A 22,590-nucleotide genomic window follows, 5' to 3' on the forward strand; every position below is an offset into this window, starting at 1 on the left:
TTTGATCACTGGTCTAACGTATTGCAATACACATGTATTGTATATACATTAGACCTGTCAATGTGATACTGGCAGAATGACTGGTAGACCATGCTCATGTAGCTTATAGATCAGGAGGACATTATTTGACCTCTTCATATCATGGCATAAATTGTGTCCGATTGCCACACTCCCCATCTCAAGCTTTTAAATACCACAATTGCTATGGATCGCAGCATTTAGAGGGATTAGAAGCCAGGCGCGGTGCGGGCACTGGCTCTGGCAGTGACAACTGGAGCTCGGCAAACATTTAAGCAGAGTTCTCGGCGGCAATCGCATGGGTACAACTTCTGTGCCTGCACAATCACTAGGACGCACAGATACGTCCATTTGCGGGAACGCAGTGGAATATACGGTATTGACTTACTGGTAAGTCTAATAACGGGAAGGGGTTAAAGATCCTTTGAAGTATGAAACTGTGATAACCATACAATGTTTAAGACTGTGAATTAGGCATTTCCTTCCTGCTTGTTCCAGATTTATCACAAGGAACAGAAATCCCATGTGGGCCTTACCTTGTCCAGAAGTTCGTAGGACTTATTGAGAAGTGCTCGCCAGAACTTTGCCGTTGGTTTGTCTGCATTTGCTTCCACGGAGCCAGCTACTAATTTTATATAGCAGAGAACCTCTTCTAATATTCTGTAATCATACAAATTAGGAAAAGTATGAATTATATTATTCGTGGAATAGCCAGGGACTGCAGCCAAGCTAAGAGCTGGGGCTGTCGTTTGGGAACTTTGTTAATATGCAGCATCCAGAACATATTAGATCAACGTTTCCCAAACTCCAGTCCTCAGGGTCCCAACAGATCACGTTTTCAGGATTTTCTTAGCATTGCATAAGTGATTGAATCATATCAAGAAATTGCCACATTTTCTCTCACCTGTGCAATACTAAGGAAAACCTGAAAGCATGATCTATTTGGGGTTCTGAGGACTGGAGGAGTTTTGGAAACACTGAGATCAAACCATGTCCAAATGCCATAATATATACAGTGACAGGTAAGCCCGAAAAACAACTATGAGTGTGGGGGTGTCTCCCATTTTGGTGCACACAGTATTGAGAATAGCAGCCCATCAGGGGGTATCAAGCAGCTGACAGTGGCAATTAGATGATCTCCTGGCTGTCTTTATGAGACAACTCCTTAAAAAAAACAAAAAAAAAACCCGGATTTTTGTGTACTCACCGTAAAATCGTTTTCTCTTAGCCATCATTGGGGGACACAGGACCATGGGTGTTATGCTGCCTATCCATAGGAGGACACTAAGATGCAAAAGCATAGCTCCTCCTCAGCAGTATACACCCCCTGGCCGGGCCAGGCAACCTCAGTTTTAGTACACAAGCAGTAGGAGAAAAAGCCAGTAAAAACTTCTCAACAGAGGAACATGAGAAAAAAAAGAGTCATAACCAAATAAGGTACTGAGAGAACCAAGGCCCAACAGGGTGGGTGCTGTGTCCCCCAATGATGGCTAAGAGAAAACGATTTTACGGTGAGTACACAAAAATCCGTTTTCCTCTGACGCCTCATTGGGGGACACAGGACCATGGGACGTCCTAAAGCAGTCCATGGGTGGGAAAAATAAAAACAAGACAACGCAACCCAAGGACTAGGAACCAGTCCCAGACAGCCTGGAGCACCTACTGGCAGAACAATGTCCTCGTTCAAATGAAACGGGGTAGGAACCTTTGGAAGAAAATCCAGAAGGGGGCGCAGAACCACCTTGTCCTGGAGAAAAATCAGAAAAGGCTCGCGGCAAGAGAGTGCTGCTAGCTCCGAAACCCGTCTGATGGACGTAATTGCCACCAGGAACGTTACCTTCCAGGACAGAAAAGCAAGGGAGGATTCCTTGAGAGGTTCAAAGGGGGACCTCTGAAGACTGTCCAGAACGAGATTGAGGTTCCATGGTTCCAGCGGCCGTTTGTACGGGGGAACTAGATGGGAAACGCCCTGGAGGAAGGTCTTGACCTGCGTTTTATTTTTGGTATTTTTTTGAGCCAGGCGGCATTGGTAGAAGATTGAGAGCGCTGAGACCTGCCCTTTAAGGGAACTGAGAGCCAACCTGCAGAAAATCTAGAATTCTGGGGATGGCCAGAGGCAGAGGCTGGACGTTAGTTTCCCTGCACCATGAAAGGAAGATTTTCCACATACGGTGGTAAATGCGGGATGAAGCAGGCTTTCGGGCGCTGATCATGGTGGAGATAACCGCCGGAGAGAATCCTGCTCTTGTTAATACCCAGGTCTCAATTGCCATGCCGTCAGCTTCAGGGCTCTGGAGTTCTGATGGGAAATGGGCCCTTGTGTCAGCAAGTCTGGGATGTCTGGAAGGCGCCACGGTACGTCTACGAGCATTTGTACTAATTCGGCGTACCAGGCGCGCCTGGGCCAGTCCGGTGCTATCTGTATCACCGGGACTCGCTCTGCCTTGATTTTCCCGATTACCCGCAATATGTAAGGCAGGCGGAAGTGGAGCCAGGAGCAGACGAGAGCATCCGCGCCGATGGACTGTGGATCGCGTGACCTGGCTATGAACGCGGGTACCTTTGCGTTCAACCTTGAGGCCATTAGATCCCCATCTGGTGTACCCCAGCGAGTGCAGATGTGTAGGAACACTTCTGGATGGAGAGACCACTATACGGCGGCCAGGCCTTGGCGACTTAGAAGTCTGCTGCCCAGTTCTCTACTCCCGGTATGTGTACAGCTGATATCACTGACCCTGTCGATTCGGCCCAGCTGAGGATCCTGTGGGCCTCGAGATAAGCTGCCTTGCTGCAGGTGTACCCCTTGGCGATTGATGTAGGCTACAGCTGTCGCATTGTCCGATTGGACTCGAATTTGATGACCCGCTAGCAAAGAGCAGAATGCCCTGAACGCGAGGAAGATCGCGCAGATTTCCAGGATGTTTATGGGTAGGGAAGACTCCTGGGGCGTCCAACGTCCTTCAGCAGTGTGGTGCCGGTACACTGCTCCGCAGCCTAGGAGACTGGAATCGGTGGTCAGGACCAGCCAGTTCGCTGGGAGAAAAGATCTCCCCTTCGATAGGGATGAGGACCGAAGCCACCAGCGGAGTGCGTACCTGACTGAAGGCGTGAGGTGAAGATGTCTGTCCAGGGAGAAGGGGCTCTTGTCCCAGGCCGCTAGAAGGGCTAGCTGCAGTGGGCGGAGGTGCAGTTGAGCAAAGAGTACTGCTTCCATAGCCGCCACCATCCTGCCGAGTACCTTCATGCTGAATCGAAAGGAGCGAGACGGAGGACGTAGAAGGCAGCGTACTGCTCATTGAAGAGCGATCGCCTTGTCCAGGTTGAGATAGATCAAGCCCCGACGGGTGTCCAGCGACATGCCCAGGAAGGTGAAGGATCGTGATGGGATCGGGGATGGTTTGTCTAGATTCACTAGCCACGCTAAGCGGGATAGGGTGTCCACAGTGATCTGTACGCTAGTTGAGCAGTCGCGGAAGGAGGGGTCGTCCAAGTAAGGGAGAATGACTACTCCCCTGGCGTGAAGGACGCTCATGGCGGCCTCCATGACTTTGGTGAAGACCCTTGGTGTGGTGGCAAGGCCAAAGGGTAGAGCTACAAATTGAAAGTGGGAGTCCTGAACTGCGAAGCGGAGGAACTTATGGTGATCTGGGGCGATGGGTATGTGCAGTTACGCGTCCTTGATGTCTAAGGCGAGGAATTCCCCTTCAACCATGGATGTAATAATGGACCTTAGGGACTCCATTCTGAATCTCCGTACATGCACATGTTTGTTCAGGTGTTTGAGGTCCAGGATGGGTCGAACTGACCCATCCTTTTTGGGGACCACAAAGAGGTTGGAATAAAAACCCCTGAACTTCACGTCGTCCGGGACAGGTATTATCACTCCTGCTGTTTGGAGCGAGTGGATTGCTGAGAAAAAAGCTTTGCGTCGTTTTCGAGTCTTCGGGGGGTTTGAGAGAAAGAACCGACTCGGGGGTCGGGTCCTGGTAACCAGAAGACACAAGGTCTCGCACCCATTTGTCGTCTGAGACGGCAGCCCAGATGTGTTGAAAAGAGCCGCAGTCGACCTCCTACAATGAGTGTGTCTTCCGGGGCGCTGAAGGAGCCATGAGGGGGGAAAACGTCGTGTACGAGTCTCCCTAGTCCTGGACTGTTTCGGTCTAGGCTGCCATGACGAAGTGGGTTTCGGGGAGAGCTGAGAAGGTCGGTCCCTGCGTAGTCTGCGGCTGACAGCGGGGACAGCACGGGATGTCGACCAACCAATGAGTTCCGAAGGAGCGGAACGAGGACTGTGGACGTCTGGTGAAGGACGTCCTGGACTTCAGCTGGGGAAGAGGGGGGTACTCTTTCCTCCCGTGGCGTCAGAAAAGAGCATGTCCAGACGTTCGCCAAACAAACGGTCTGGAAAAAAGGGGAGGCCCGTGAGAGACTTCTTGGAGGCAGAGTCCGCTCGCCATTGTCGGAGCCAGAGAGCTCTACGGATGGCTATGGTATTTGAGGCGGCAAACGCTGCGCAGGTAGCAGCGTCCATGGAGGCCTGCATGAGGTACTCCGCCGCAGCGGCAATTTGAGCTGTTACCTCTGTGAAGGTATGAGGGAACTGGGATTCCTCAAGCGAAGTGTTAAGGGATTCTGCCAAGACCGAGATCGCCTTTGCGACCCACACAGAGGCAAAGGAGGGCGAGAGGGAGGAACCCGCAGCCTCAAAAAGCAGAGCGGGCGAGGTGCTCCACCTGTCTGTCTGTCGGGTCCTTGATGGAGGAACCATCGGGTAAAGACAGGAGCGTCTTTGTGGCAAGGCGGGAGGCAAAAAGGTACCGGGACTCCATGAGTTTTCGGTTACAGAAGCGCCTGTCAGGCTTCCCCCTTTGCTTTGTGAGGATATCCTGAAACTCTGGGTGATCAGCGAAAACCTTTTGGGGTTTCCTTGCCCTCTTAAAGGAGACCACATGGTCAGTGGTAGTGGATGGGGGATCCTCCACATGCAGTGTTTGGTTGACTGCTGCTATAAGGGAGTCTATTGCAGTTTGATCATCTGGGGAGGATGAAACAAAGGAATCCTCCCGGTACAAACAGCATTCTCCCTCCTCCAGCTCTTCAGAAGCTGTGGAGCGTGTGGGAGAGCCTGCCCTGTGTGCTCCCGAGGGAGAGTCAGGGGGCCATGAGAGAGTGCTGGAGACACCCGGCCGTGTGCTCTTTTCCTGATCCCTGCAACCGGTGAAGCATGTGCCCGGATTACCTCAGAAGGATCCTCCATAGGGGTATCCTCAGGCTGCGTTACGTCCAGGGACCCAAAAGGGTGTGGAGGACGACATTGTATAGCCAGAACCAGGTTCTGTGACAGTTTTTCCATGGATTGGGACAGAAACTGTGCCCATTCCGGTGGGCTGGGAGCCCTAGGCTCTGGGCTGACGGTTGCGGCGGTGGTGGCGGGGGGGTCTTGGGAGGCTATAGGGGCACAGGAACCACAGAGAGAAGAGGTGTGTTTACGTGGTAGCTCAGCGTGGCAGGCAGTGCAGGCTGAATAGTAGACTATGTGAGCCTTAGCGCTCTTAGTGCCCTCAGAATTCTGCATGTTCCTAATAGGAGTATGCCAGGAGGGGGAGCAATCGTCAGCAGAGCTACAAGTGAAGCAAGTACCTCATCAGAATCAGCCGATGGCCCTGCGTCCTCAGGAAGGAGTAAGCTCTGATTTGAGCTGTTACCTCTGTGTGGAGATCTTCGCACGCTTTCCGGGGGGGCTTATCACGGCCACGGGGGGGCGGGGCTTAGCGCTAAAAGAGCGCCAAGAATAAGTCATTGTGCCCCCTGCTGTCGGTAGCAAAAAAAACGGCGGGAAGGGAGCTTCTGTGACATCTCCCTCCAGTCAGCACACAGCTCGTCACCGAAGGATAAACTCTGCCGGCTTTCTGCAATCAGAGCACGCAGCTGGAGCAAATAAACAGTGTGAGTTCCTGAGCTCTGGGCCCTCCCCCCCGCCACCGGTAAATTATCTGTGCAGATTCTCTGCAAACAGCGAGGGACCCCCCCCCCCCCCTCCTCCAGCCAGCACGCAGCTAGGAAAAGAGTTAACACTGTGTGTTCAGGATCCCTGGGGCTCTCTTCCTTGCAATCAGCAAGGGACTTTCTGCACTGTCTTTTCTCACTTTGTCTGGGAAACCAGTCAGGGGGGATCTCACCTTAAACACTGCTTCAGTCCAGGCAGTAGGAATAGCAAAGTCAGCCTGCTGTGTCCGGTCACACAGGTGCAATGTATCAACTCAGAGCCTGCAAAGAGGGGCTGAGGAATTGTGCTTCTGCCCTGGGCTCTGGAAAAATCGGTGTCTGTGGGACCCGTCGTCCATGTGAGATGCAGCCCAGGATCCAGCGTCGCAGGAGGGGTAGTACATGGAGGCAGCACTCCGCGTTCCCGCCCGTTGATGGTATTGGGAGATCAGTCCCAAAAGGAAACAGTCGCCCTCAAAAAATAACAAAACCTTGGAAGATGTGCCTCCTACAGATACTAAGCTAAAACGGAGCTTGCCTGGCCCGGCCAGGGGGTGTATACTGCAGAGGAGGAGCTATGCTTTTGCATCTACTTAGTGTCCTCCTATGGATAGGCAGCATAACACCCATGGTCCTGTGTCCCCCAATGAGGCATCAGAGAAAAAAAGTATTCTTATCTACATAAATCAATAGGTCTACTGGACAGGTAGTAAATGTTGGATGGGTGTGTGTCCCACCGTTGCGCCCCCCCACCACTGAGCAATCCATGGCTGTCTTATGCTTGTAGCCTACTGCTCCATTCCAAGTCTACACCACTGATGAAAGCAGACAATCCCGACGCTGTGTTCGGCCATTTTTATATATTTAGTGCCATAGATTTAGAATGGAGAGTGGGACCCATGAGAAACCAGTGGCTCCATTCAGCTTCTCCTAGCTACAAAGCCATGAACAGAGAAGTTCCCCATTTTGGCAATTAGAGAGGGTCCTGGTGGTGGGACCCCCATCAAACACACAATTATGAAACTTAGGTAAATTTTTACATCAATTTAGCAAAATAAGTAGAAAAGAAGGGAATTTTGTTTACTTACCGTAAATTCCTTTTCTTCTAGCTCCAATTGGGAGACCCAGACAATTGGGTGTATAGCTTATGCCTCCGGAGGCCACACAAAGTATTACACTAAAAGTGTAAAGCCACTCCCCTTCTGCCTATACACCCCCCGTGCATCACGGGCTCCTCAGTTTTGGTGCAAAAGCAAGAAGGAGGAAAAAATTATAAATTGGTTTAAAGTAAATTCAATCCGAAGGAATATCGGAGAACTGAAACCATTCAACATGAACAACATGTGTACACAAAGAACAACAGCCCGAAGGGAACAGGGGCGGGTGCTGGGTCTCCCAATTGGAGCTAGAAGAAAAGAAATTTACGGTAAGTAAACAAAATTCCCTTCTTCTTTGTCGCTCCATTGGGAGACCCAGACAATTGGGACGTCCAAAAGCAGTCCCTGGGTGGGTAAATAATACCTCATAATAGAGCCGTAAACTGCTCCGTCCTACAGGTGGGCAACCGCCGCCTCAAGGACTCGCCTACCTAGGCTGGCATCTGCCGAAGCATAGGTATGCACCTGATAGTGTTTCGTGAAAGTGTGCAGGTAGCCGCCTGACACACCTGCTGAGCCGTAGCCTGGTGCCGCAAGGCCCAGGACGCCCCCACGGCCCTGGTAGAATGGGCCTTCAGCCCTGAGGGAACCGGAAGCCCCGAGGAACGATAAGCTTCGAGAATTGGTTCCTTGATCCACCGAGCCAGGGTTGATTTGGAAGCTTGTGACCCTTTACGCTGGCCAGCGACAAGGACAAAGAGTGCATCCGAGCGGCGCAGGGGCGCCGTACGAGAAATGTAGAATCTGAGTGCTCTCACCAGATCTAACAAGTGCAAATCCTTTTCACATTGGTGAACTGGATGAGGACAAAAAGAGGGTAAGGAGATATCCTGATTGAGATGAAGGGGGGATAACACCTTAGGGAGAAATTCCGGAACCGGACGCAGAACCACCTTGTCCTGGTGAAACACCAGGAAAGGGGCTTTGCACGACAACGCTGCCAGCTCAGACACTCTCCGAAGTGAAGTGACTGCTACTAGGAAGACCACTTTCTGCGAAAGGCGTGAGAGAGAAATATCCCTCATTGGCTCGAACGGTGGTTTCTGAAGAGCCATCAGCACCCTGTTCAGATCCCAGGGTTCTAACGGACGCTTGTAAGGAGGGACGATGTGACAAACCCCCTGCAGGAACGTGCGTACCTGTGGAAGTCTGGCTAGGCGCCTCTGAAAAAACACAGAGAGCGCAGAGACTTGTCCCTTAAGGGAGCCGAGCGACAAACCCTTTTCCAATCCGGATTGAAGGAAGGACAGAAAAGTGGGCAAGGCAAATGGCCAGGGAGAAAACCCCTGAGCAGAGCACCACGACAGGAATATCTTCCACGTCCTGTGGTAGATCTTGGCGGACGTTGGTTTCCTAGCCTGTCTCATAGTGGCAATGACCTCTTGGGATAACCCTGAAGACGCTAGGATCCAGGACTCAATGGCCACACAGTCAGGTTGAGGGCCGCAGAATTCAGATGGAAAAACGGCCCTTGAGACAGCAAGTCTGGTCGGTCTGGTAGTGCCCACGGTTGGCCGACCGTGAGATGCCACAGATCCGGGTACCACGACCTCCTCGGCCAGTCTGGAGCGACGAGGATGGCGCGGCGGCAGTCGGCCCTGATCTTGCGTAACACTCTGGGCAACAGTGCCAGAGGAGGAAACACATAAGGGAGTTGAAACTGCGACCAATCCTGAACTAAGGCGTCTGCCGCCAGAGCTCTGTGATCTTGAGACCGTGCCATGAATGTCGGGACCTTGTTGTTGTGCCGGGACGCCATTAGGTTGACGTCCGGCATGCCCCAGCGGCAACAGATCTCCTGAAACACGTCCGGGTGAAGGGACCATTCCCCTGCGTCCATGCCCTGGCGACTGAGAAAGTCTGCTTCCCAGTTTTCTACGCCCGGGATGTGAACTGCGGATATGGTGGAGGCTGTGGCTTCCACCCACAGTAGAATCCGCCGGACTTCCTGGAAGGCTTGCCGACTGCGTGTCCCGCCTTGGTGGTTGATGTATGCCACCGCTGTGGAGTTGTCCGACTGAATTCGGATCTGTTTGCCTTCCAGCCACGGCTGGAACGCCTTTAGGGCAAGATACACTGCCCTTATCTCCAGAACATTGATCTGAAGGGAGGACTCTGTCTGAGTCCAAGTTCCCTGAGCCCTGTGGCGGAGAGAGACCGCTCCCCACCCTGACAGGCTCGCGTCCGTCGTGACCACCGCCCAGGATGGGGGCAGGAAGGATTTCCCCTTCGACAGAAGTGGGGAGAAGCCACCACTGAAGGGAAGCCTTGGCTGCTCGCGAAAGGGAGACGTTCCTGTCGAGGGACGTCGACTTCCTGTCCCATTTGCGGAGAATGTCCCATTGAAGTGGGCGCAGATGAAACTGCGCAAAAGGAACTGCCTCCATTGCTGCTACCATCTTCCCTAGGAAGTGCATGAGGCGCCTCAGGGGGTGTGACTGGCCTTGAAGGAGAGATTGCACCCCTGTCTGTAGTGAACGCTGTTTGTTCAGCGGAAGCTTCACTATCGCTGAGAGAGTATGAAACTCCATGCCAAGATATGTCAGTGATTGGGCCGGTGTCAGATTTGACTTTGGAAAATTGATGATCCACCCGAAACTCTGGAGAGTCTCCAGAGCAATATTCAGGCTGTGTTGGCATGCCCCTTGAGAGGGTGCCTTGACAAGCAGATCGTCTAAGTAAGGGATCACCGAGTGTCCCTGAGAGTGTAGGATTGCCACCACTGTTGCCATAACCTTGGTGAAGACCCGTGGGGCTGTCGCCAGGCCAAAAGGCAGTGCCACGAACTGAAGGTGTTCGTCCCCTATGGCGAAACGCAGGAAGCGCTGATGCTCTGGTGCAATCGGTACGTGGAGATAAGCATCTTTGATGTCGATTGATGCCAGGAAATCTCCTTGGGACATTGAGGCGATGACGGAGCGGAGCGATTCCATCCGGAACCGCCTGGTTTTCACATGCTTGTTGAGCAGTTTTAGGTCCAGAACAGGACGGAAGGATCCGTCCTTTTTTGGCACCACGAACAAGTTGGAGTAAAAACCGTGACCCCGTTGCTGAAGAGGAACAGGGATCACCACTCCTTCCGCCTTCAGAGTGCACACCGCCTGCAGAAGAGCATCGGCTCTCTCGGGGGGCGGAGATGTTCTGAAGAAACGAGTCGGAGGACGAGAGCTGAACTCTATCCTGTAACCTTGAGATAGAATGTCTCTCACCCATCGGTCTTTTACCTGTGGCAGCCAGGCGTCGCAAAAGCGGGAGAGCCTGCCACCGACCGAGGATGCGGTTTGAGGAGGCCGAAAGTCATGAGGAGGCCGCTTTGGGAGCGGTTCCTCCGGCGGTCTTTTTAGGACGTGACTTAGACCGCCATGAATCGGAGTTCCTCTGATCCTTCTGAGGCCTTTTGGACGAGGAGAATTGAGACCTGCCCGCGGACCGAAAGGACCGAAACCTCGATTGTACCTTCCGTGGTTGAGGTCTGTTTGGTTTGGACTGGGGTAAGGATGAGTCCTTTCCCTTGGATTGTTTAATGATTTCATCCAATCGCTCACCAAACAAGCGGTCGCCAGACAATGGCAAACCGGTTAAGAACTTTTTGGAAGCAGAGTCTGCCTTCCATTCACGTAGCCACATGGCCCTGCGGACTACCACCGAATTGGCGGAAGCTACCGCCGTACGGCTCGCAGAGTCCAGGATAGCATTAATGGCGTAGGACGCAAACGCCGACGCATGAGAGGTTAAGGACACCACTTGCGGGGCAGATGTACGTGTGACTGTATTAATCTGCGCCTGACAAGCTGAGATAGCTTGGAGTGCCCATACGGCTGCGAATGCTGGAGCAAAAGACGCGCCGATAGCTTCATAGATGGATTTCAACCATAGTTCCATCTGTCTGTCAGTGGCATCTTTGAGCGAAGCCCCATCTTCCACTGCAACTATGGATCTAGCCGCCAGTCTGGAGATTGGAGGATCCACCTTAGGACACTGAGTCCAGCCCTTGACAACATCAGGGGGGAAGGGATAACGTGTATCCCTAAGGTGCTTGGAAAAACGCTTGTCTGGACAATCTCGGTTTTTCTGGACTGCCTCTCTGAAGTCAGAGTGATCCAGAAACATACTCAATGTACGCTTGGGAAACCTGAAACGGAATTTCTCCTGAGAAGCTGACTCCTCAATTGTAGGAGCTGGGGGAGAAATATCCAACACCTGATTGATGGTCGCTATAAGGTCATTCACTACGGCGTCACCTTCAGGTGTATCTAGGTTGAGAGCGGCTTCAGGATCAGAATCCTGATCTGTTACCTCCGCTTCATCCTCCAGAGAGTCCTCCTGCTGAGACCCTGAACAGTGTGATGAGGTGGAGGGAATTTTCCAGCGAGCCCGCTTAGGCGGCCTGGGACTGCGGTCCGTGTCAGAGACCTCACCCTGGGACCTATGGGTCACCCCAGGGGCACTTTGCTGTTCCAATTGAGGGGGACCTGGGGTCAAAGATTGAACAGTGCCCGGGGCCTGAATCACCGGTCTGGACTGTAAGATTTCTAGTATTTTAGCAGACCATTTATCCATACTCTCAGACAGTTTGTCAGCAAAAGCTGCAAACTCCGTCCCTGTCACCTGGACAGTGGTAGCAGGTGGTTCCACCTGGGCCACCAGTAGCAGAGGCTCCGGCTGAGTAAGTGCCACAGGGGCCGAGCATTGCACACAATGAGGGTCAGTGGAACCTGCCGGTAGTATAGCTGCACATGAGGTACAGGTTGCAAAGTACGCCTGTGCTTTGGCACCCTTGCTTTTTGCGGACGACATGCTGTTATCTCCTCTGAGAACAATCCAGGAGGGTATATAGCCAAAAATCAACAGAGCGACCGTACAGTGCAAATGTATAGCCTATAAGCCTATATATATATATATATATATATATATATATATATATATATATATATATATATATATATATATATATATATATATATATATATATATATATATATATATATATATATATATATATATATATACACACACACTTCGGCACTCAGTGGGGCCAGCACCACAGGTGCGGCTTACCGACCGCTCAGAGCGGTTGTGTGATCACCAGATTCCCTGCCTGGGTCTCCCTGTGTTGTCTCTCCTCTCCAGCGTCTGAATCGCTGACAAGAATGGCTGCCGGCGTTCTGTGGGGAGGAGGGGACCGTGGGCGTGCCCAAGAAAGTGCGGGAATCTAGTGCCCCAGTGTACTGAGTGAGGGGGGAGGAGGATACTAATGTATGCTCCAGCCCTCAGCGCTGACGATCTGTGCAGCGTCCCGTCCTTCCCCTGACTGGCAGGCCTGTGGGCGGGAATATGCGATACTAGGCCGCAGATGCCGGGGACTAAAGTTATAAGCGCGGCCGGCAATAAGCGCGGCCGCGCGGTAGTCCCCGGCGTACTAACACACCCAGCAGTGCTGCAATGTGTATGGCACAAGCGCTCCATGCGCGGTCCCCACGGGGACACAGAGTACCTCACAGTAGCAGGGCCTTGTCCCTGACGATACCCGGCTCCTATCCAGCAGATTCCCCAGGGGCTGCGGAGGGAGCACGGTCCCCGTGCCTGGAGACCGATTCGGATCACACTTCACCCAGAGCCCATAAGGGATGGGGAAGGAAAACAGCATGTGGCTCCTGCCTGTGTACCCGCAATGGGTACCTCAACCTTAACAACACCGCCGACAAAGTGGGGTGAGAAGGGAGCATGCTGGGGGCCCTGTTATGGGCCCTCTTTTCTTCCATCCGACCTAGTCAGCAGCTGCTGCTGACTAAGCTGTGGAGCTATGCGTGGATGTCAGCCTCCTTCGCACAAAGCATAAAAACTGAGGAGCCCGTGATGCACGGGGGGTGTATAGGCAGAAGGGGAGGGGCTTTACACTTTTAGTGTAATACTTTGTGTGGCCTCCGGAGGCATAAGCTATACACCCAATTGTCTGGGTCTCCCAATGGAGCGACAAAGAAAAACCACTCAACAGAAACAGGCATTAGCCAACCATGGTAAAACAGCAAATGCACTAGCAAGATGCAGCTGGCCCGCTATGAAAAGAAGGGAATTTTGTTTACTTACCGTAAATTCCTTTTCTTCTAGCTCCTATTGGGAGACCCAGACAATTGGGTGTATAGCTTCTGCCTCCGGAGGCCACACAAAGTATTACACTTTAAAAAGTGTAACCCCTCCCCTCTGCCTATACACCCTCCCGTGCATCACGGGCCCATCAGTTTTGGTGCCAAAGCAGGAAGGAGGAAACTTATAAATTGGTCTTAGGTAAATTCAATCCGAAGGATGTTCGAAGAACTGAAACCATGAACCAAAAGAACAATTCAACATGAACAACATGTGTACACAAAAGAACAAACAGCCCGAAGGGCACAGGGGCGGGTGCTGGGTCTCCCAATAGGAGCTAGAAGAAAAGGAATTTACGGTAAGTAAACAAAATTCCCTTCTTCTTTGTCGCTCCATTGGGAGACCCAGACAATTGGGACGTCCAAAAGCAGTCCCTGGGTGGGTAAAAGAATACCTCGATAAAAAGAGCCGAAACAACGGCCCCCTCTTACAGGTGGGCAACCGCCGCCTGAAGGACTCGCCTACCTAGGCTGGCATCTGCCGAAGCATAGGTATGCACCTGATAGTGTTTTGTGAAAGTGTGCAGACTCGACCAGGTAGCCGCCTGACACACCTGCTGAGCCGTAGCCTGGTGCCGCAATGCCCAGGACGCACCCACGGCTCTGGTAGAATGGGCTTTCAGCCCTGAAGGAATCGGAAGCCCAGAAGAACGGTAGGCTTCAAAAATCGGTTCCTTGATCCACCGAGCCAAGGTTGACTTGGAAGCCTGTGACCCCTTACGCTGGCCAGCGACAAGGACAAAGAGCGCATCAGAGCGGCGCAGTGGCGCCGTGCGAGACACGTAGATCCTGAGTGCTCTCACTAGATCTAACAAATGCAAATCCTTTTCACATTGGTGAATTGGATGAGGGCAAAATGAAGGTAAGGAGATATCCTGATTGAGATGAAAAGTGGACACCACCTTAGGGAGAAAGTCCGGGACCGGACGAAGAACCACCTTATCCTGGTGAAAGACCAGGAAAGGGCCTTTGCATGACAGCGCTGCAAGCTCTGACACCCTACGGAGTGAAGTAACCGCCACTAGAAATGCCACCTTCTGCGAAAGACGTGATAGCGAGACATCCCGCAGCGGCTCAAAAGGCGGTTTTTGAAGAGCCCGTAGAACCATGTTGAGATCTCAGGGTTCCAGCGGACGCTTGTAAGGTGGGACTATGTGGCAAACTCCCTGCAGGAACGTGCGGACCTGCGGAAGCCTGGCTAGACACTTTTGAAAAAAACACGGAAAGCGCCGAGACTTGACCTTTGAGAGAGCCGAGAGACAAACCCTTGTCCAATCCCGATTGAAGGAAGGAAAGAAATCTGGGTAAGGCAAACGGCCAGGGGATAAACCCCCTCTCAGAGCACCAGGCTAAAAAGATCCTCCAAGTTCTGTGATAGATCTTGGCGGACGTTGGTTTCCTGGCCTGTCTCATAGTGGCAATGACATCTTGAGACAACCCTGAGGACGCTAAGAGCCAGGACTCAATGGCCACACAGTCAGGTTGAGGGCCGCAGAATTCAGATGGAAAAATGGCCCTTGAGATAGCAAGTCTGGTCGGTCTGGGAGCGCCCACGGTTGCCCCACCGTGAGATGCCACAGATCCGGGTACCACGACCGCCTCGGCCAATCTGGAGCGACGAGGATGGCGCGGTGGCAGTCGGACCTGATCTTGCGCAACACTCTGGGCAGCATTGCCAAAGGAGGGAATACATAAGGCAGTTGGAACTGCGACCAATCCTGAACTAAGGCGTCCGCCGCCAGAGCTCTGTGGTCCTGAGACCGTGCCATGAATGCCGGGACCTTGTTGTTGTGCCGAGACGCCATGAGATCGACGTCCGGCGTTCCCCAGCGGCAACAGATCTCTTGAAACACGTCCGGGTGGAGAGACCATTCCCCCGCGTCCATGCCCTGGCGACTGAGGAAGTCTGCTTCCCAGTTTTCTACGCCCGGAATGTGAACCGCGGAGATGGTGGAGGCTGTGGCCTCCGCCCACAGCAGAATCCGCCGGACTTCTTGGAAGGCTTGACGACTGCGAGTGCCGCCCTGGTGGTTGATGTACGCAACCGCCGTGGCGTTGTCCGACTGTATGCGGATCTGCCTGCCCTCGAGCCACCGATGGAACGCCTTGAGGGCTAGATACACTGCCCTTATCTCCAGAACATTGATCTGAAGGGAGGACTCTGTCGGAGTCCAGGTTCCCTGAGCCTTGTGGTGGAGAAAAACCGCTCCCCATCCTGACAGGCTCGCGTCCGTCGTGACCACAGCCCAGGATGGGGGCAGAAAGGATTTTCCTGTCGACAGAGAAGTGGGGAGAAGCCACCACTGAAGAGAGGTCTTGGCTTCCAGAGACAGAGAGACGTTCCTGTCTAAGGACGTCGGCCTCTTGTCCCATTTGCGGAGTATGTCCCATTGGAGTGGACGCAGATGAAATTGCGCAAATGGAACTGCCTCCATTGCTGCCACCATCTTCCCCAGGAAGTGCATGAGGCGCCTCAAGGGGTGCGACTGGGCCCGAAGAAGGGATTGCACCCCTGTCTGCAGCGACCGCTGTTTGTCCAGCGGCAGCTTGACTATCGCTGAGAGAGTATGAAACTCCATCCCGAGGTACGTCAGTGACTGGGTCGGAGACAATTTTGACTTTGGAAAATTGATGATCCACCCGAACCTCTGGAGAGTCTCCAGAGCAACGGTCAGACTGTGTTGACAAGCCACCCGTGAGGGTGCCTTGACTAGGAGATCGTCTAGGTAAGGGATCACCGAGTGGCCCTGAGAGTGTAGGATCGCTACGACGGATGCCATGACCTTGGTGAAGACCCGTGGGGCTGTCGCCAGGCCGAAAGGCAGTGCCACAAACTGAAGGTGTTCGTCCCCGATGGCGAAACGCAGGAAGCGTTGATGCTCTTGAGCGATCGGCACATGGAGATAGGCATCTTTGATGTCGATTGATGCTAGGAAGTCTCCTTGGGACATCGAAGCGATGACAGAACGGAGGGATTCCATGCGAAACCGCCTGGTTGTCACATGTCTGTTGAGTAATTTGAGGTCCAAAACGGGACGGAATGATCCGTCCTTTTTTGGTACCACGAACAGATTGGAGTAAAAACCGCGACCGCGTTCCTGAAGGGGAACGGGGATCACCACTCCTTCTGTTTTCAGAGTGTCCACCGCCTGAAAAAGCGCAACGGTCCGCTCGGGGGGCGGAGATGTTCTGAAAAAACGAGTCGGAGGACGAGAGCTGAACTCTATCCTGTAACCGTGAGACAGAATGTCCCTCACCCATCGGTCTTGGACATGTGGCCACCAGGCGTCGCAAAAGCGGGAGAGCCTGCCACCGACCGAGGATGCGGTTTGGGGCGGCCGAAAGTCATGAGGAGGCCGCCTTGGAGACGGTGCCTCCGGCAGTCTTTGGAGGACGTGACTTAGACCGCCATGCAGAAGAGTTCCTCTGGCTCTTCTGTGGCCTGTTGGACGAGGAGGGTTGGGATCTGGCTGAGGGCCGAAAGGACCGAAACCTCGCTTGAACCTTCCGTTGCTGAGGTCTCTTCGGTTTGGGTTGGGGTAAGGATGAGTCCTTTCTCTTGGATTGCTTAATAATTTCATCCAATCGCTCGCCAAACAGTCGGTCGCCAGAAAAAGGCAAACCGGTCAAGAACTTTTTGGAAGCAGAGTCTGCCTTCCATTCGCGTAGCCACATGGCCCTGCGGACTGCCACAGAATTGGCGGATGCTACCCCTGTACGGCTAGCCGAGTCCAGGACAGCATTCATGGCGTAGGATGCAAATACAGACGCCTGAGAAGTCAAAGATGTGACTTGTGGCGCAGCGGTACGGGTGACCGCATTAATCTCAGACAGACAAGCTGAGATAGCCTGGAGTGCCCACACAGCTGCAAAGGCTGGGGCAAAAGACGCGCCTATGGCTTCATAGATGGATTTCAGCAGGAGCTCTATCTGCCTGTCCGTTGCATCTTTGAGCGATGCACCGTCAGCCACTGCTACTACGGATCTAGCCGCTAGTCTAGAGACTGGAGGATCCACCTTGGGACACTGAGCCCAACCCTTAACCACGTCAGCGGGAAAGGGGTAACGTGTGTCATTAAGGCGTTTAGTAAAGCGCTTGTCCGGGAAAGCCCTGTGCTTCTGGACAGCATCTCTAAAGTTAGAGTGATCAAAGAAAGCACTCCGGGTACGTTTAGGAAACCTAAACTGGTGTTTCTCCTGTTGTGAAGCCGAATCCTCTGTAGGCGGAGTTGGGGGAGACAGATCTAGCACCTGGTTGATGGACGCTATAAGGTCATTTACTATGGCGTCCCCTTCAGGTGTATCCAGATTGAGAGCAACGTCAGGGTCAGAGTCCTGAGCTGCGACCTCCGCCTCCTCCTCTAGAGAATCCTCGAGCTGAGACCCCGAACTGCGTGATGAAGTCGGGGAAGATTCTAAGCGAGCCCGCTTAGCTGGTCTGGGACTGCGGTCCGTGCCGGAGTCCTGCACGTAATAACTAGAGGCCACTCCAGGAACACGCTTAGTCGCAGACCGAGAGGGGCCTGGGGGTGATCCCGCAGTGCCCGGGGCCTGTGTAAGGGCCGGTCTGGACTGCAAAACCTCTAGAAACTTAGCCGACCATTTATCCATAGACTGGGTCATGGAATGAGAAAGCGAGAGTTTGTCGGCTAAAACAGCAAACTCTGTCCCTGCCATCTGGACAGGGGGGGCCGGCGGTTCTACCTGGGCCGAGGGACCCCCTAGTGCCTCAGGCTCCGGCTGAGCGAGTGCCACAGGGGCCGAGCATTGCTCACAGTGAGGGTAGGTGGAACCTGCAGGTAACAAAGCCGCACAAGAGGTACAGGTAGCAAAATAAGCCTGTGCCTTGGCCCCCTTGCTCCTTGTGAACGACATGCTGTTGTTTCCCAGGAGCGTGATCACTGAGGGTATATAGCCACAAGTTAACAGTACAGCTGAACCGGAAAAAGTATACACATATAATGTATCTATATACAGTTCAGCACCCTAGGGGGACCAGCACCGGAAACCGGTGTGGCTTACCAACCGCTCTGTGTGGCCACCAGATTCCCTGCCTCGGGTCTCCCAGAGCTTCAGCCAGAAATCCTCCACCGGCAGTATGTGTTAAAACATGGCTGTCGGCGTTCACAGGGGAGGAGGGAGCCGTGGGCGGTAACTTACAAAAGTGCGGGAATCTGGTGCCCCATAGGGATTAGTGAGGGGGGAGGAGGACAGCTATGTGCGCTCCAGCCCTCACTGTCGGCGTCACGCCGACCGTCCCGCCCTTGCCCCTGACTGGCAGGCCCGGGGGCGGGCGTTTAATGTACTAGGCCGCAAAAGCCGGGGACTAAAGTAAAAACCGCGGCCGGCAAGCAGGCACGGTCGGCGCGGTAGTCCCGGACAAAAAAACAACACTGCAGGCGCTGCAGCGTCTGAGGCCAAAGTGCTCCATGCACCGTCCCAAAGGGGACACAGAGTACCTGTAGTTGCAGGGCCTTGTCCCTGACGATACTCAGTCTCCTGTCCGGCAGATACCACCAGGGGCTGCGGAGGGAGCCCGGTCCCAGTGCCTGGATGACCGGTTAGGATCCCCACTTCACCCAGAGCCCTAAGGGATGGGGAAGGAAAACGGCATGTGGCTCCAGCCTTTGTACCCGCAATGGGTACCTCAACCTTAACAACACCACCGACTCAGTGGGGTGAGAAGGGAGCATGCCGGGGGCCCTGTTAGGGGCCCTCTTTTCTTCCATCCGAAATAGTCAGCAGCTGCTGCTGACTAAAATGTGGAGCATTGTGTGCATGTGTGCCTCCTTCAACACAAAGCATTAAAACTGATGGGCCCGTGATGCACGGGAGGGTGTATAGGCAGAGGGGAGGGGTTACACTTTTTAAAGTGTAATACTTTGTGTGGCCTCCGGAGGCAGAAGCTATACACCCAATTGTCTGGGTCTCCCAATGGAGCGACAAAGAAAGGTGGGGGCAACACATGTGCAAAATACCTATGAGACAACCACTCTCAGCCTACCATATCATGGAGGGGGTGGTTGCTGGTATTAAACATGCACACAGATGAGGCTTATAGGGCGCCAGTTAGACAGGTACGCTTGAGGCAGAGTGTCTGGCTTGCAGCCTATTAATGATGTCCACACTATTAGATCAGGCGGGCTGCCCAGAACTATATAAATGCACCTTACAGGACAGGCACCCCAAACGGGTGGCCTCACCACCGCGCGGAGCTGCTGCCCAATCTACACCCCAGCTACTGTCTCCTCCCCAAAATCCTATAGAATGTAAGCCCGCAAGGCCAGGGCCCTCTTCCCTCTGTACTAGTCTGTCTATTGTAACTTGTATATGAATTCTGTATTTAACCCTCTTCTCATGTACAGCACTATAGAATCAATGGTGCTTTATAAATAAATAATAATAATAATTTAAAAAAAAGGGCTCGGCTGCATCCTGCAGAAAATTGTGCAATAGAAAATGATAAAAAAATAATAATGAAGTGAGCTATTGGTTCATATTTTGTCCAAAATACGTTTACAATCATTTTATATAATTTTTTATTGCACATTTTTCGTCAGGATGGAGCCAGGCCCCTTTAGGGTGTCTGTCCTGTGCGATGCATTTATATAGTTCTGGGCAGATCACCTGATCTAATATTATGGGCAACATTAATATGCTGCAAGCCAGACACTCCGCCTCACAGGTACCTGTGTGACTGGCGCCCTTATTAGCCTCATCTGTGTACATGTCTAATACTAGCAGCCACCTCCTCCATGAATTAGTAGGTTGTGAGTGATTGCTTCATCGGTATTCTGCACCTGTGTTGCCCCCGCCTTTATCATAGGTGGCCGGCTGTGTCCTGCTAGTGCATTTGCTGTTTGAGCCTTGTTGGCTAGTGGCGGTTTCTGGTGAGTTTTTGACCTCTTAGGAATGCATATCACATTCTGTGAATTACAAATCAGAAAACAGTGCGACTGAAAGCCTCAGAGACTACCATAGAGTATGTAGAATACCCAACATCATAGCTATCTGTTACTTTACATACCTCTGTTCCAGTTCTTGTAATTCCTCCGAAGCATCACACTCAACCACCTGAGACACATAATGAGTTATTAATGACCTGTAATATGTACAACATATGATAGAATACTCTAGTAACAGTAAATAACACATCAGTGTTCTTACTGACCTTGCCGACAAAAGCGTGAGACGCCAAGAGGTTTGCCATGAAAGACACAGACAGAAACGTAAAGTGACGTAGTTGTTTAGCAGAATGTGTGGCGACATTGAAGAGTTCGGTGTCCTCCTTCTGGACTTTTGGCCTCCGCAGCTTGCTTTTCTTCTGTTCAGGATCATCTAGGAAAAAAGAAAGGAATAAATAAACTCCAACTGAAAAAAACTGAATACCTTGTTCTACAATATACTGCAAATATTTTAAAAGATTTCTATATTTCTCACCTTCTTTATTCTCTGGAAGTGAGCTGATGAACTTTAGAAGACTGATCAAACTCTTTAGTTGATTCTGGACGCTAAATTCACAACAGACAGATACCCAAAACTCAGAGTCCCGCTCCACTGCTACATCCAGCTGCATAAAAAGTGAAAATTGATTTATATTGCGTAAATAAATGTACATTGTAACACATGCCCAGGTATAGTAATCACAGCCAAAATGGCTATACGCAGTGCAGCGTTTACTGAAAATATGCAACAGGCAGGAGATCGCCCCTTCTCACCTTTTCTCCATTCGTCAGCACAGAGACAGTTTTAGTTACATGTTGTTGGAAAAGAAGAACTAGGAGCACCCAGAGGAATCGCTCTGCTCCCACCGTGTCCAGGAGCTGGGACAAGATGGGCAGTCGTCTGTGCTCTGGGACATGAGGGAGAGCATCCACAAACACATGGATGATCCTTTCAACCACCTTCTCTACATCATCTTTCGCCTCCATGGAGGTTTGTTCCCCAGCCTGTAGCAAAGTGAGAACATTTAAAGAATAGTAAAATATACAATGAAAATTCTAACTCAAAAATATACAACATATTCACGTACCATATACAGTGTTCAACTATTCTTTCTACTTTTTAATAGATAGAAAATACAGCCCGTTACCCAACTGATATACAGTAAAGTTAAAACAAATCCCCCCAAAATCCCTTTTTTTTTTTCTAAAAGCATAAGCTTCAAACAAAAAAATTAACAAAAAATAAATAAATAACTAACTAACGACAAAATCGCCTTTCTCCATTTTTCAACCCTGGTTCTATCACTCCCCCACCTGACTGATTATACCTGCACATGGCATATCCACACACAAAATTGAGCATACTCGCAGGAGAAGCTGACATGTTGCAGATTTCAAAAACCCACTGCAGGTCACTTCACTCTGCATAAGAAAAAAGCACAGTGGGCATGAGACTTTATATAAATCCCACACACTTTGCTGCAATAGTACAACACTGCGTTTTTGTTTTGTAGCAAAAGAAACGTATTGTAAGCACTTCGCCTTAAGTGTCCAAATCCTTAGCAGAGTTTGGGAGAAATCAATATTTATTCAGATATACTAAGAAGTGATCACTGTTTGCAGAGTTTTGGATGTAGCTGCTGCATCCAAAACGCTGCATTGAACAGTGCAAGAATAGTAGACGGGGTTTCTAGAAATCCCATCCCCACTGTGCTTGTTTTTTCCGCAGTCAATGCCAACTGTTTGCTGCGGATTCGCATGTGTCCTCCTTAGGGAGAACACAAGCGAGAGACCACAGAGCCCCGAAATTTTTTTATGCTTAAATTTGTTCCACCATTTGGACAGGACATAGTGCCCTATGACCAAACTTGTGATCAGCCACAAAAAATATAAGGCGAAGGACAAGGCGCACAAATATTGCAGCTGCAGGAAACTTTCAAAAGCTGTATTTTCTAGTAATCTGTCATATCATTACATCCTACCTGTATCAGTGCAGGAATCACAGTCTGCACCGTCTTACTGATCACTTGGAAGCTGTAGCTGTCATCCAGTCGCATCACATTGGCTCCCATGAAGGTGAAGATCGGCATGATGTTGTGTAGTACTTTGTCCTTCAAAGAAATAAAAAGATAAAACCGTACATTTTGGTCTGAGAAAACAAGATCTGAAGATAAAGTGTAAGACAGGGCGCCTTAAAGGGAACCTGTCTGGTGTAATATGCACCCAGAACCACGAGCAGTTCTGGGTGTATATTGCTAATTCCTGTATCTAGTAGCATACATAAACAGATCTGTAGAAAAAAGTACTTTTAAAGATCCTTTATGATATGCTAATGAGTGCAGG

At 51.5% G+C, this 22,590-nt stretch overlaps 1 protein-coding gene across 2 annotated transcripts in view; it reads right to left on the bottom strand.

Moving 5' to 3' along the window:
* HEATR1 (HEAT repeat containing 1) overlaps positions 1–22,590 on the bottom strand; it is a 252,046-nt gene that overhangs the window by 48,331 nt on the left and 181,125 nt on the right. For both annotated transcript variants that reach the window (XM_075339439.1, XM_075339438.1), the window contains 6 exons: positions 22,230–22,358; positions 21,022–21,252; positions 20,744–20,873; positions 20,475–20,641; positions 20,331–20,377; positions 555–678 (listed from right to left, as the gene is read on the bottom strand). In XM_075339439.1, coding sequence (XP_075195554.1) covers positions 555–678; positions 20,331–20,377; positions 20,475–20,641; positions 20,744–20,873; positions 21,022–21,252; positions 22,230–22,358 — 828 coding nt within the window. The remainder of the gene's footprint in view (positions 1–554; positions 679–20,330; positions 20,378–20,474; positions 20,642–20,743; positions 20,874–21,021; positions 21,253–22,229; positions 22,359–22,590) is intronic.

This window comes from Anomaloglossus baeobatrachus, chromosome 3 (genome assembly GCF_048569485.1).
Source record: "Anomaloglossus baeobatrachus isolate aAnoBae1 chromosome 3, aAnoBae1.hap1, whole genome shotgun sequence".
Lineage (NCBI taxonomy): Eukaryota > Metazoa > Chordata > Amphibia > Anura > Aromobatidae > Anomaloglossus > Anomaloglossus baeobatrachus.